The sequence below is a fragment of the Phascolarctos cinereus genome, unplaced genomic scaffold, assembly GCF_003287225.1.
Source record: "Phascolarctos cinereus isolate Bilbo 61053 unplaced genomic scaffold, phaCin_HiC Scaffold_2;HRSCAF=192, whole genome shotgun sequence".
Classification (NCBI taxonomy): domain Eukaryota; kingdom Metazoa; phylum Chordata; class Mammalia; order Diprotodontia; family Phascolarctidae; genus Phascolarctos; species Phascolarctos cinereus.
This window is the reverse complement of record NW_027555625.1, coordinates 141494991-141507679: the sequence shown is the minus strand read 5'-3', so window position 1 is coordinate 141507679 and position 12689 is coordinate 141494991. Positions and strand designations below refer to the sequence as shown.

General features: G+C 44.6%; 1 protein-coding gene across 6 annotated transcripts in view; it reads left to right on the top strand.

Annotated features, from left to right (window-relative positions):
• PEBP4 (phosphatidylethanolamine binding protein 4) overlaps positions 1 to 12132 on the top strand; it is a 264107-nt gene extending 251975 nt beyond the window's left edge. For 5 of the 6 annotated variants that reach the window (XM_078149647.1, XM_078149651.1, XM_078149649.1 and 2 more), the window contains one exon: positions 11808 to 12132. In XM_078149647.1, the coding sequence (XP_078005773.1) occupies positions 11808 to 11902 (95 nt within the window). In that variant the 3' untranslated portion in view covers positions 11903 to 12132. Of the gene's footprint in view, positions 1 to 8450; positions 8575 to 11807 lie in introns of all 6 variants that reach the window. The other variant, XM_078149648.1, reaches the window with a different exon arrangement.
• The last annotated feature ends 557 nt before the right edge of the window (positions 12133 to 12689 follow it).

Sequence of the window (12689 nt, the reverse complement as noted above, 5' to 3'; positions counted from 1 at the left end):
AGTGCTGGAGGAGGCACAGAGGTAACTAGGACTGTGCCTGCCTTCAAGGAGCTTGCAGTCTGGTGGGAATAATACAAAACATACAAAGACAAATATAATCCAATTGGGAATGTAATAAGCATATACAGTGCTATACCCAGATGGGGGAGAGATTGGGAGGTGGGGAAGAGATCAGAGAAGGCTTTGTAGAAGAGGTAGCATCCTACGAGCTACGAGTTTCCCTTCTTTCTGCCCCTGCTTTGTGCTTACAGAGAGGCCAACAGTGGTCCAAAGGATGCACGAAGTAGGAAGAAGACCCAAATCCACACACCGGTTAGTCATCTCTTAGAGAGGACAGCTTCGGCTAACCCCCACAATGCCTCCCTCCCTCTGCTCTTAGATGCTCTTTCCAGATGTACCACCAGCTCCTGGTTTTCCCCCAGGGTCCTCTGGGCACCTGGGCAGTCCTGCTAGGCCAAGTCAGATTTCTGAAATGGGAGGAAAGCGGTTTTCCCTGGGGGTCTGAATCCCCGTCTTCCTAACTCTTCTCCTCTCCCTAAAGTCAAAGTTGGCCTCGCCACTCCAAGATCCCCCACTCAGCAAATAATCTCCAGGGGTAATTGAACGTGGTGGAATGGGGGCTTTTCAGCTTCAGAGTGGAAGTCTCTGGATGTCATTTAATGGCATAAAAAATAAAAGGCTCAGGCCTCCCGCCTACCAGCACCAGGATATCATTAATCTCAGTAGAAAGGCATCAGCGCTCCTATTACCACCAGCCAGCCCTGCCAACGAGCCAGACAAATTACAGACTTAAGCCAGGATCCTGGCGGGACTGTTATTAGGCTGGAGTTGAATTTTTTTTTTTTACAGGGCCACTGTCCCTGATGAGAGGTAGCAGAGCCAGTGGTCTCTGAGGTCCATGGGAAAGCAATGAGAGGGAACAACAGTATGGGTCCCAGGCTCACCATCTGGGGGGCGTAAAGAGGGGTGGGTGGAGTTCTATCAGTCAGACCAAGAAGCTGCCCCGGGTGGAGGTGCCCAAGGCAGGAGTCAGGAGGCCTAAGGAGAGTTCCTAGGGAGTGGCAGCTGGGCCTTCGCACTAAGTCTATCTGAAGTCCCACTCTCCTTTATTCCTCCAGCAGACCTGAAATAAAAATAATGGCTGACATTAGTACATTAGTCAGAAAGGTTGTGTGTAGTATTTAACCCCAGCTGTCTTCTCACCATTACCCTACTCTCATACCATTTCCACCCCACTTGAAACTTGGACTCCACTCCTGGGTCCTCTGGCTTTTCTCTTACCCCACAGTGGCCCACGACTCTCTGCTATACACAGCATTTTCACCAAGCCCCTAAGCAGGTACCTTCCTTCCTTCATCCTCCTCCTCTCTTTTTCCAGCTTCCCTTTATCTGTCATCTTCCCCAACTAGAATGTAAGTTCCTTGAGGGCAGAGACTGCCTCATATGTGTATCCCCAGTGCTTAGCACAGTGCCTGGCACACGATAAGCCCTTAATAAAAGCTCTATCTACCTGGTACTCAACTAATAAGTGCCAGAGACAGATTCAAACTCCGATTTCCAAGTTGAGAACTCTTTCCTTTACATTCCACTGTGGGTCGGGGATGGAGGAGGGGGAGGGAAAAACAGCAGAAGGCATGAGGCCACCATCCACCTGTATCCCATCCAGCTAAGCATGGAAGTTTTCAGGATCAGTTTAGAATTTAGAGTTCGTGGGCACTGGTTAGGATCAAAGGCACACAGATGAAACTGCTGCCCTTAGATTATTTCTGAAAACACTCAGCAAAGCTATGCCTACGTGGCCAGAAGCATCCAAGAACGGAATAACCTGCTCAGTATTCAGTTCTCTATTTCTTACAGGGTCTTTCTGCATTGAATCAGTATTTCAATTCCTAGAGAACAAGACAAGGGACAAGCCTATTTGACTTGCCTGGCACAATGACAAGCTCAGTGTCCCATGTAGACAGCCATTGACAGAAAGAATGTTGCTATCAGTGGGAAGCTGCCCCCTTGGTTTGAGACCCTCCCCAGTTATGTGGCTCCTTCTACCACCTGCAAATGGACATGTTCATCTGTCTTATTAGTCCTGCTAAGGGCTCATGGTATCTACCTTTTAAAGGATCTTCTGCCTCTCTCTCTCTCTCTCTCTCTCTCTCTCTCTCTCTCTCTCTCTCTCTCTCTCTCACTCTCCTCCAATCCATCTTACATAGCATCTTCCCTATGCCTAGATATGATGATAGCAATTCTCCATTCAAATTCCTTCAGTGGCTTCCCATTGGAGATTATGGCACACAAGGCTTAGTTGAAGGAACTTAAGGATGCTCAGCCTGGTGAAGAAAAATCTTGGGGGCAAGGGTGGGGTGGCATGTTAGCTATCTTCAAGTATTTGAAGGGCTATCTTCCAGAAGAGGAATAGAACTTGTTCTGCTTGGCCCCAGAGGGTAGAACTACAAGAAATGGAAAGAAGTTTCAAGGAGACATATTTAGGCCAAAGGTGATATAAGGAAAAACTTCTTAGCAATCTAAAAGTGGGATGAGCAGACTTGGGAGGCACTAGTTCCCGCTTCACTGAAGGCTTTAAATGGAGCCTCCGTGATCACTTGTCTGGATATCATAGAAGACATTACTGTTCAGAGAATCATAGGTCAAAGACCTAGAGGCGGATAGGAGCTCATGAACCACTTAGTCCTACCCCCTCATTTTATATATAGGGAAACTGAGGACCGGAGGTGAAGGAATTTGCCTAAGACCAGGTGCTCAGGTATCAAAGGTAGGATTTGAACCCAGGTCCTCTGACTCTAGAATTAGTGTTCTTCCCACTGTTGGACTAGATGTCCTCTAAAGTTGTTTTTTTTTTCTGACTTTGAGACTATGATTTAATGGGAGGGGAAAAGATTCAAGAGATATTTCAGGGATAGAATAGGCAAGGCTAGACAACTGACTGAGGAAGGGTGGGGTGAGGATGAGGCAGACAACTTCAAATCTGGGTGACTAATAAATGTTAATGCCATTAACAGAAACAGAGATAGGGTTTGGGTGGGGGGGACAATTTTGGATATTTTAGAGGTACCATGACTATTATAACTCCATTTATTATCCCCTGATATATGTTGTGTGTGTGTATGTGTGTGTGAGTGTGTGTGATATGTGCTACCTATAGCACATGCAGGTGGAAATGTCTAGCAAGCATTGAAACAATGAGGCTGGAGCTAACGTGAGAGGCCAAAACTAGAAATAGGGATTTGGGAATTATCTGCATAGAAATGGTCATTGAGACCACTGGAGAAGATAAGATTGCCACGGAAGATGGCGTAGTGAGACAAGGAAAGATGGCTAGAACCTTGGGGGACACTCAAACTTCAGGGATGAAACCAAGACAAACTATTGAAGGAGAGTGAGAAGAGAATCCATGATGGTACAGGAGTTATAGCAACCAAGGAACAAGAAAGCATCAGTATCCTGGCAGGAGTGGGTGTCCAATAATGGCAGTGCTGCAGAAAAGTCAAAAAGGAGAAGGATCCGAAATGGCCGCTGGATCTTGGTGTTGAAGAGGTCGTTAATAACCTTAGGGAAATTTCAGAATAGGGATGAGGATGGAAGACAGATTGAAAAGCATTGAGAATTTGAATCTAGAAAGGAATATTGTTGTGGTGTAGGGAACCATGGGCTGGCTGATTTAGAAACATAGAAAGACTTAGACTTACAGAGGAAGATGCTATCCAACATCAGAGAAACAGATGATAGGAGGAAATAAGCATATGTATTTTAATGTATATGTGTATATATGTATTTTAATGTATATGTGTATATATATCTATGTTTCTAGATATCTATGTATATGTATATATATACATATATATATATGTGTGTATATATATAAATATCCATACTTAATTGTAGCCTTCATTATGGTGGGGGGAGGGGAAAAAGTACACAGCAGAGAACAAAAGAAAATCAACAAGGAAGCAAAGAAAAGTTGGGCAACTTTGAAAACAATGTGTACTATTTATCATATAGGTTTTCTTGAAATAGAAATTTATTGTTTTATATTGAATTCTCTCTTAAGGTCTGCTGTGTACTTGGCAATGTGTTTTTTTTTTCCTTTTCTCAATTTTTATTTAAGTGTAAAAGAAAAAAATTTACAAAAAAAAGCAAAGAATAGCATTGAGAGCACTGAGGAGCATGTGGGTGAGGGACAACTGGAGACAAGTGGAGACTATTCTCCCTAGAAGTTTGGCAGTGAAGGGAAGGGGATAACATGGTAGTGGAGGGGGTGCCCACTTCAAGGGAAGAGCTGTTTTTTCAATTGGAGAGACTGAATGATGAAGGGCCTTAGCCCATGCTGCATGAGGATCATTTGAAGAGGGCAGGATGCTCGGAGGGGAGAAGAGAAGACCCAAAAATACTCGAAAGAGTGTCTTGTGGGAGAGAAATTACGACTTGTTCTTCTCGGCCCTAGAGAACAGAACTTAGGGGAAAGGAGAGGGGGTAGGGAGTTAGGAGAAATTTGCAAAGAGGCAAATGCAAGACTTGATGAATGGGAAAACTTCCTAAAAATTATAGCTATCTAAAAATAGAATGAGTTGCTTTGTTAGGTGATGAATTCCCCCTTGCTGGAAGTGTTCAAACAAAGGCTGGATGACCACTTATGTTGTAGCAGAGATTCTTTTTCCATCACGGACTGTCTCAGATGGCTTCTGAGGTCCCACCCAGTCTGAGATTCTGTGAATGTGTTTGTAGACAAAGAGTTAGGAGCCAGTAAAGCATAAGAGACAGTAGGGGTTTGGAGATAATTGATCTAACAAGATCATGGAGAAGATGGAGGTGAAACAAGGTCAAGCTCACATATGAAAGGGTTAGCTTTATCGGGCTGAGGGTGAGAGGGTCACCTCAAGGATGGAGAAGGGCATTGAGAAATTCTGAGTTGTGGAAGAGGGGAAGCAAAGGAACTCTGGGATGGCCGCCATCTTTTGAGGCATTGCTGAAAGTGAGAGGGTTGGACACTTTTAGGAGAAAGGAGAGGGTTTGGAACAATATCTGTGGAGAGTATGATTGGGGATCAATAAGAATTGAATAAAAGAATTGCAGGGTACCAGTGAGGGCCCAGTTGAGATTAGACGGGATAAATTTCTAATGGACTCAGCACAATTCTGTAATTTCCTCCTATTACCATGGAGAAGTCAGACAGATAACCCAAGTTACTGAGGTCTGGGGATTAGCAGGGTGAGAAGAGTGAAAGGTCAAGGAGGTGAAGGATTCGCTAGCACCTGTCATATAAATAGACAAGAACAGGGGCTGGATGCCAGACCCCCTGTATCCTGGGGCTGCTAAGCAGACTGACTGCTGCCCTTCTTCCCCTAGTGACGCACAGAGTGCCAGCCCAGAAAGCATTGCATATATCAGCCACCAAACCGTAGATTTCGATTAGACCCTCTGGAGTCACACCCTCCCAAAAACCCAGGAGAAGCCCACCTTGGCAGGCTTCTGTGTACAAGTTCCACATGGCACAGACAGCTGATTCCCCTCCAGCTTGTGGAAAGAGGCTGAACCATTACATGGTGGGGCTTTTCTCAGAGCAGCAACCACAAAGAAACCACAGTCCTCTGGCTCCCTGCTTGCACACCCCCAGTCCCCTCACTAAGGGTCTGACTCACTCCTCTTCCTTTAAGACCTTTCAGAGGGACAGAAGGGGTGTGACAGGAAGAAAGAGTGTGTTTGTGTGTATTTGTGTATGTGTGTGTAGGGCGGAGAGATGGAGAAAGAGAGAAACATCACAATAGAGCCAGAGAGGTGACTGGGGTATGGAGGCTGGGCTGAAATGCTTCCAAGAGTAGGCTTGAAGACAGGGCCCAGCTTTAAATATCTACCAAAGAAAACCAAAAACACTATTGCTGGAGACGGATATGGCTGGAGTAGGGTGTGAGCAGCTGGGCACCTATTCGACCCTGTAAAACCCCGAGATGCCTTCAGAGACATGGAAGGAAGTTCTCAGGGGTGGAGGGGATTTCTTTTTGCCATCACCTCCTGCCAGGTTCACATGCCCACCCTCCATGACACAGAGACCAGGCCACCCCTTCCTTCCTCACTGCTTTCACTTCCCCTGGAACACGGTGTAACAGGCTACCATTCCTGGTGAACCTGAAGGAGAAAAGAATCGATGTTTGGTTACATTCAAATTTTGGTAAGTGGCATCCTTTCCAGTTAAAAGAACACTGGTGCCTTGTAGTCAGGAGAGACCTAGGCTCAAATCCTGCTTCATACAGTTACTAGCTAGGGTGACCCTGGGCAAGTGACTTAATCTGTCTGCCTCAGTTTCCTCAGCTGTAAAATGGGGATCACAATAGCACCTGCATCCCAGACTTGTTGTGAGGATCAAATGGAGAAATATTCATAAAGCACTTAGTACAGTGCCTGGCATGTAGTTGGTGCTATATAAATTCACCTTCTCTCCCGTGTCATAGGCACTCAATAAATGCTTACTGAGCTGCATCGGGGTGAGAGAGGAAGAGGAATGATGACATAGACACACTGCAGATGAGAGCACAATAATAATGGGCCACAGTAGAGGAAGGGAGGAGCTAATTAACTCATTTTGCTTCTGTTTTCTCTTCCAAGAAAAATGATCTTTGAAGTGGGAGAGTAGAAAGCAAAAAATGATTAGCAAGGTATTGATCTGCCAGATGTAAGGAAGTGAGTGGTAAGACAGTTTCTACCCACCCTCAGTGAGTCTAGGACATCAGGCCCTCTTGGACTGCCAAGCAGGGTGCTACAAAAACAAACAAGACAAAAAGACTGCTACACTAGATGGCTGACAATCGAGAGAGACAGGTGACATCATAATATAGGTTATTTCCTCCTACCTGTGTACTACCTACACAGGTAATAATTGGTGGAGCTGGGATTTGAACCCAGATCCTGGGACTTCAAAATCCAGTACTTCTTCCACTGTCCCAACCCACTCAAGCTCTGAGAAGGACACGGGCTATGACAACTGCTCACAAAAGTTCTTTTACTTGGGACTTTCAACTGATTGTCCAGTATAATGAACAAGGTCAGGGACTCGGTCTATTACTCAAATTTTAATGAAATTTGACCCCAAACATTTTCATATCCATTTTTAAAAGAAGAACCTTGTTTTCCAGCTTTGAAGGTAACGATCATGTATCCCTTGAGTCTAAACTTCTCCAGGCAAAACAGCCCTACTTTCTTCAGTAGTTCCCTGTGTGGCATGGTTTGGAGACCTCTGACCATCCTCGTTCCCCAATTCTACATGTTCTCCAATTTAATCTCTTTCTGAAAATGAGCTGCCTAGAACCAAACTCGATATTCTAGATTTGGTCTCACCAGGGCAGCATACATAGGACTGTTACTTCTGTCCCTAATGGACACTTCCCTATTAATTCAGTCTGATTAGCTTTTTTTAGCTGTCACGTCACGCTGCTGACTCATACTGAGCTTGTGGTCTACTAAAATCCTCAGAACTTTTTCACATGACCAGCAGTTACCTAGTCAAGACTCAGTGCCTCTGTACTTAACACAGCTGATTTTTTGAACCCAGCCCAATTATACATTCTCCCATTAGATTTCTCCCATCACTCTAGCCTGTCGGAGTCTCTTTGCTTCCTGATTGAATATGTTAAGTGTCTCTTCCTGCTTTGGGTAATCTACAAATTTAATAAAACATGTCATCTACACCCTCATTGGAGAGAAAAATGTTTAACAGAAAAGAGTCAAGCCTAGATTCCTGGGACATCCATCAGGTTGGAATCAATTTATTAATCACCATTTTTTATATCCAGTCTGTCAATTGGTTCTGAATCTATCTAATCTATCTAATCTGGTCCAGAAATGTCATAAACCTGGCCCACAACACTCCTGAGTGAAATGGGAACTGGATTAAAATGTAATTTGGAAATATCTGGCAAAATAAATACAAATGCAATAAAGCATAGATAGTATTACATTTTAAAACTAAGTCAATATACAGCCAGCAGGGATGCCTGTGTACGGATCAGTACCCTTCCCCCCTCCCCTCTCCTTCCCATCCCCCTGCCCACTCCCCATTTCTATTTGAGTTTGACACCACCAATCTAGCCCACATCTCTTTATCATCTCCACAAAGATATCATGAAGTTTATCTCAGCTTTGCCAAAATACAGATGTAATATGTCTATCTCCTTCTCCTGGTCCACTGGTTTCCAATCCTTTGAAAAAGGAAATTGAGTTTAACTTGGAAGGACCAGCTCATGCTAACTTTTACTGATTAACACCTTCCACTTTGCTTTTTCCAGAAATGGTCAAGTCATGTCTCCTCATCGGGCCTCATCTGTCAAATGAGAGGCTTGGACTAGAGGACATCTGAAGTCCTTTCTAGCTCTCTATTTATCTATAATCCTATGGTTTGAAGGGCTGTCATGTGAAAGAGGAAATTAATTTATTCTGTTTTGCCACAGAGGGCAGAATAAGGGTGGAAGCTGCAGCATACCTGTCCTGGGTGTTATGGAAGAGGTGCCTGCCCTGGTATGGGTTGGACTAAATGACCCCCAAGAGCACAGTCCATGCTTCTGGGTTAACTAGGTAAGACCCAGTACAAGAGCACCTGGGGGAGAAAGGTCACTTATCAAAGCCGGCCTGCCTCCCTCCTTGGGCACAGAGTACCCAGTAGGGAGGTGCTTCTCTATTCTGTGGGCCAGTCCATCCCTTGGCAGATGGAAAGAGCAAAACCAGAGTTACGTGAGTGACTCCAAGAGACGCCTTTACTTGTTATTCTTGCCCCAACCCCCAAACGAACAGATTTACCCATTCTCTGGACTTAGGCACCATTTCTCTCAGCCGCCTCCTTCTTTCTCTACCCTTGGAGGCCCCTTTTCCCACTGATGAGTTCTTCTATGAACCTCCATTCGGAGGAAGGCCCAGGCCAACCACCCTTCATATTTGGGACATCACCACTATGCCCCCTGGAGCAGGTACCTCTCCCCCCACCTGTTTTTAAGCTCCATTTTGGTGTCTTCACTATTAGAATGAAAGCAGGGACTGTTCCAGGCAGGGACTGTCTTTATTTTTGCAGATGTGCCCAGCACTTAGTTTAGTACCTAGCACATAATAAACACATATTCAACACTTGTTGACTTGACTTTACCCAAAAGCAAAGCAAGAAGTTGGAACATTATGATTTGAAGGACCCTAAGGAGCTCCCTCTTCCCAAATATAGACATATATATGTATATATGTGTATACATTATATATATGCTATATATGTATGTGTGTGTGTGCGTGCATATATATATATATGTATATTATATATATGTGTGTGTGTGTGTGTGTGTGTGTGTGTGTGTGGATAGATAGATAGATATAGACATAGATATATATCCCATTGATGCCTAAAATTCCTCCATTAGGAATGCATTCCTTTGAATTAAACTTTTTCCTCTCCCTTCTTAAGGGCCTCACTTTAAATACAAATGTCCCCAGGAAGCATAACACCTCAAAATGCTAAGGCTTTAGTGTGAATGAGTGCACCTGATAATTTTAAGATTAAAAAAAGAGAGAGAGAAACCAAGCACTAGGCTAGGAACGGATGGGGCAAGTTAGAGAGAAAGGCAGTGCCAGAAAGTCACCAAAGATAAAATCCTTTGACTGCCTCTACAATCCTTTGATTGTCAGGACCAATAGTGCCTCCAGGACAGATTATATCCTTGGAGTGCCTTGGTTCTGGGGAACACTAGCCAGAAAATAACTGAATGTGAACTCTATCTTCCCTCTGGTGTTTTGCACATAATAAAAGTTCTTCATCACTCATTTTCTTTTCTTTTTTTATTTTGGAGTTGGGGTTAAATGACTTGCCCAGGGTCACACAGTTAGTAAATGTCTGAAGTGGGATTTGAACTCAGGTCTATCCTGACTTCAGGACTGATGCCCTATCTACAATGCCACCTAGCTGTCCCACATTGACTTATTTTAAGGGACACTGTATTCACAATAACCTGTGTGGTACATAGGGCAAGTATTCTCACCCCCATTTCACAGATGAAGAGAGTGATAGAGGCTTTAAGCAACTCTCCCAAATTCACCAAGCCGTTTAAGCACTGCAGCCCGGATTTGCACCCCCATTGCTCAGGACTCCAAGTCTCAAATTCTCTGCTGTACACCACATTGCCTCTCCAGGAAATGAGCCCTGGGCACTCCAGGAAGGGCTGGCTGGGCCAAGTGCTAGGGCCTCAAGTTGTAGATATGTGAGCCTGGCAGTACCCAGGGGAGATGAAAGAGCTAGATATGCCTTAGGTGGACCAACCATTTGGCTGAGATAGCAGATCCTCCAACACCCTTGCTTCCCCCCCCCCAATTGTGGGGAGATCGGTCAAAAGCATCATTTTTCTCAACTGAGTATTTATTGAGAATGAAGTGATTTGAGGGGTTCTAAGAAGCCCTGCCTCATCCCTCCCCCTCAAAAATCTCCAACTGCAGATGCCTAAAAATTCCACAATTAGAAATTCATTCCTTGGTTAAGTATTGCCCTACCCCCAAGGGCCTCTTTTAAGATGCAAGGTCCTGAGTGAGGAATCTCACTTACTTAAATTCATTTCAACAAATATGGATTAAGGCCTCCTGCATACAAGCCACTGTGTTCTGAGCTACAAGGACAAAAATGTTAACAGTCCCAGCTTATATTCGGGGGGAGTACAGCAGTATACAAGTAAGCAAAGACAAAGCAGGTACGAAGTGATTCCAAGACAGAACACTAATGACTGGGGGAGCAGGCCTCGGATTCTAGGAATCGGAGGTGAGAAGAGCACCCAACACAGAAGAGGCAGGTACAGGGAAAAGCTGGTAGACCAGATGGCCCAAAGCAGAGAGGTGGTCTAGAAGGTACATAGGAACCACTGTGGGGAGCATTCTAAAAACCAGGCCATGGGGTTTGTATTTTTTCCAGGAGGTAATAGGGCTAACATTCAGGACATCACCACTTCTCTTCATGCCTCACGTTCTGCCCTCTCTCCCTTTCCCTCAGCCCCTCCTTACTTATCCTGACAACTCCTACTTCCCCAGTCCTTACCCAACAATAAAAAAAAAAAGTCTTCCTTCTCTAGGACTATTCCCTGGGACCCCAGCTCTGCCTCAATTTCCCTAACAAGCACGAGGATTGGGACCTCCCAACCTACTACACTCTTCAACCCTCAGCACTACTTCTCCCATCCCCACCAAAGGTTCTGAGACAAAGCCTTTTATGTCTCACCTTGCCGCTGGCCACCAACTGCCCCTGCCCCTGCCCCGACAGCAAATGTTATGTTATGTGTGTGTTTGGTGGTGGTGGGTTTTTTTTTTCCTTTATGGGAGGGAAGGTAGAAGAGCAAAAGGAAAGACAGATATTGAGGGAGTCAAACAGATGCTTCTGCCTTTCTCTTGGCTAGAGTGGCCAAGTATGGAGACAGGAAGGCATCAAGGTCTTGTTACAGGATCCAGTGGGTTCAGGGATCAACCTTAAATGCATTCCAGTTTGCAATAATTCCAAAGGCACAAGATCTCTCAGAAGTTTACCCAATAAAATTGGATCTATCAAGAGTTAGGGACTGGAAGAATAGGGTAAAGACTGTATAGGATTACACGGTAGGATTACCCTTCCTCCACCCCCATCACCCCTACCCCCAATTGACACAGTGAGAGGGAAACTGAAGTGAAATGACTATTAAATTATTAGTCTTTCCTCATATGCCCAGTTAAATGAGTACCTGATCGTTACCCTTCTATTTAATGGCAAGAGAAAAACCTTGGACAGCCCTCCCTCACTTCCCTTTTCCTATTCATTTCAGGTTCCTGGTCCATCAGTGACTTCATAAAGCATTTCCACCTGGGCACTTCAGTGGCTTCCAGTCAATTCCTCACTCAGAACTATCATGATTTTTAGCTAGACCTACAATCGCCTGGAAAAAGTGTCGAATGACCAGGGACAGAACCAGGCTTGGGCTGCTCCTTTCCAAGCTCTATGTCAAAGGTACCAGCTCTTTGCCCAACCACCTTTTCCCCCTGCAAGGTCATCTCAATCTTGGAGAAGAACTTCAGGCCGTAGCCTCTGGGTTTGGAATCCCTTTCACACTGCACAAAATAAATAAAAATAACATCCTCAATTGCCATCTAGTTTGAACTGTTGGCCTTTGCTCATTCTTCTTCAAAAAATCAGTAAGGAAAAAAATCAGTGAGAGAAGACAGACTTGGAGGTTCTCTCAAAGATAAAGGAGCAAGGGAGTGCTAAGCTGGGGAGCAGGAAATGGAGGTTCTGAATTCTGGCTTTATCATTAACTTGATCTGAGATCTTGAGCAAGTCACTCACCTTTCAAAACTCAGCTTTCTTACCTTTAAAACGAGGGGGTTCAATTAAAGTAGGGGTTCTTGTGTTCTAGACCCCTTTGGCATTGGAGGTAAGCCTTTGTATCTCTTCTCAGAATCACATCTCAAGAGAATTAAAGGTAACACTAAATTTCAATTAGAGGTTCCTGAAAAGAAGTGTATTTTTTCCTCCCCCTTGAAATCTACCCAAGAACACTTTAGGGGTTCGAGGACCCCAGGTTAAGAACTCCTGAAGTAGATGGCTTTCAGTTTGGGCACTGAATGGGTTTCACTTACCTGATTAATCAGTTATACTCTCCCTTCCACTTAACATTCCTCCAAAGGCTTTCCCCTCGGAGTCCCTAAGG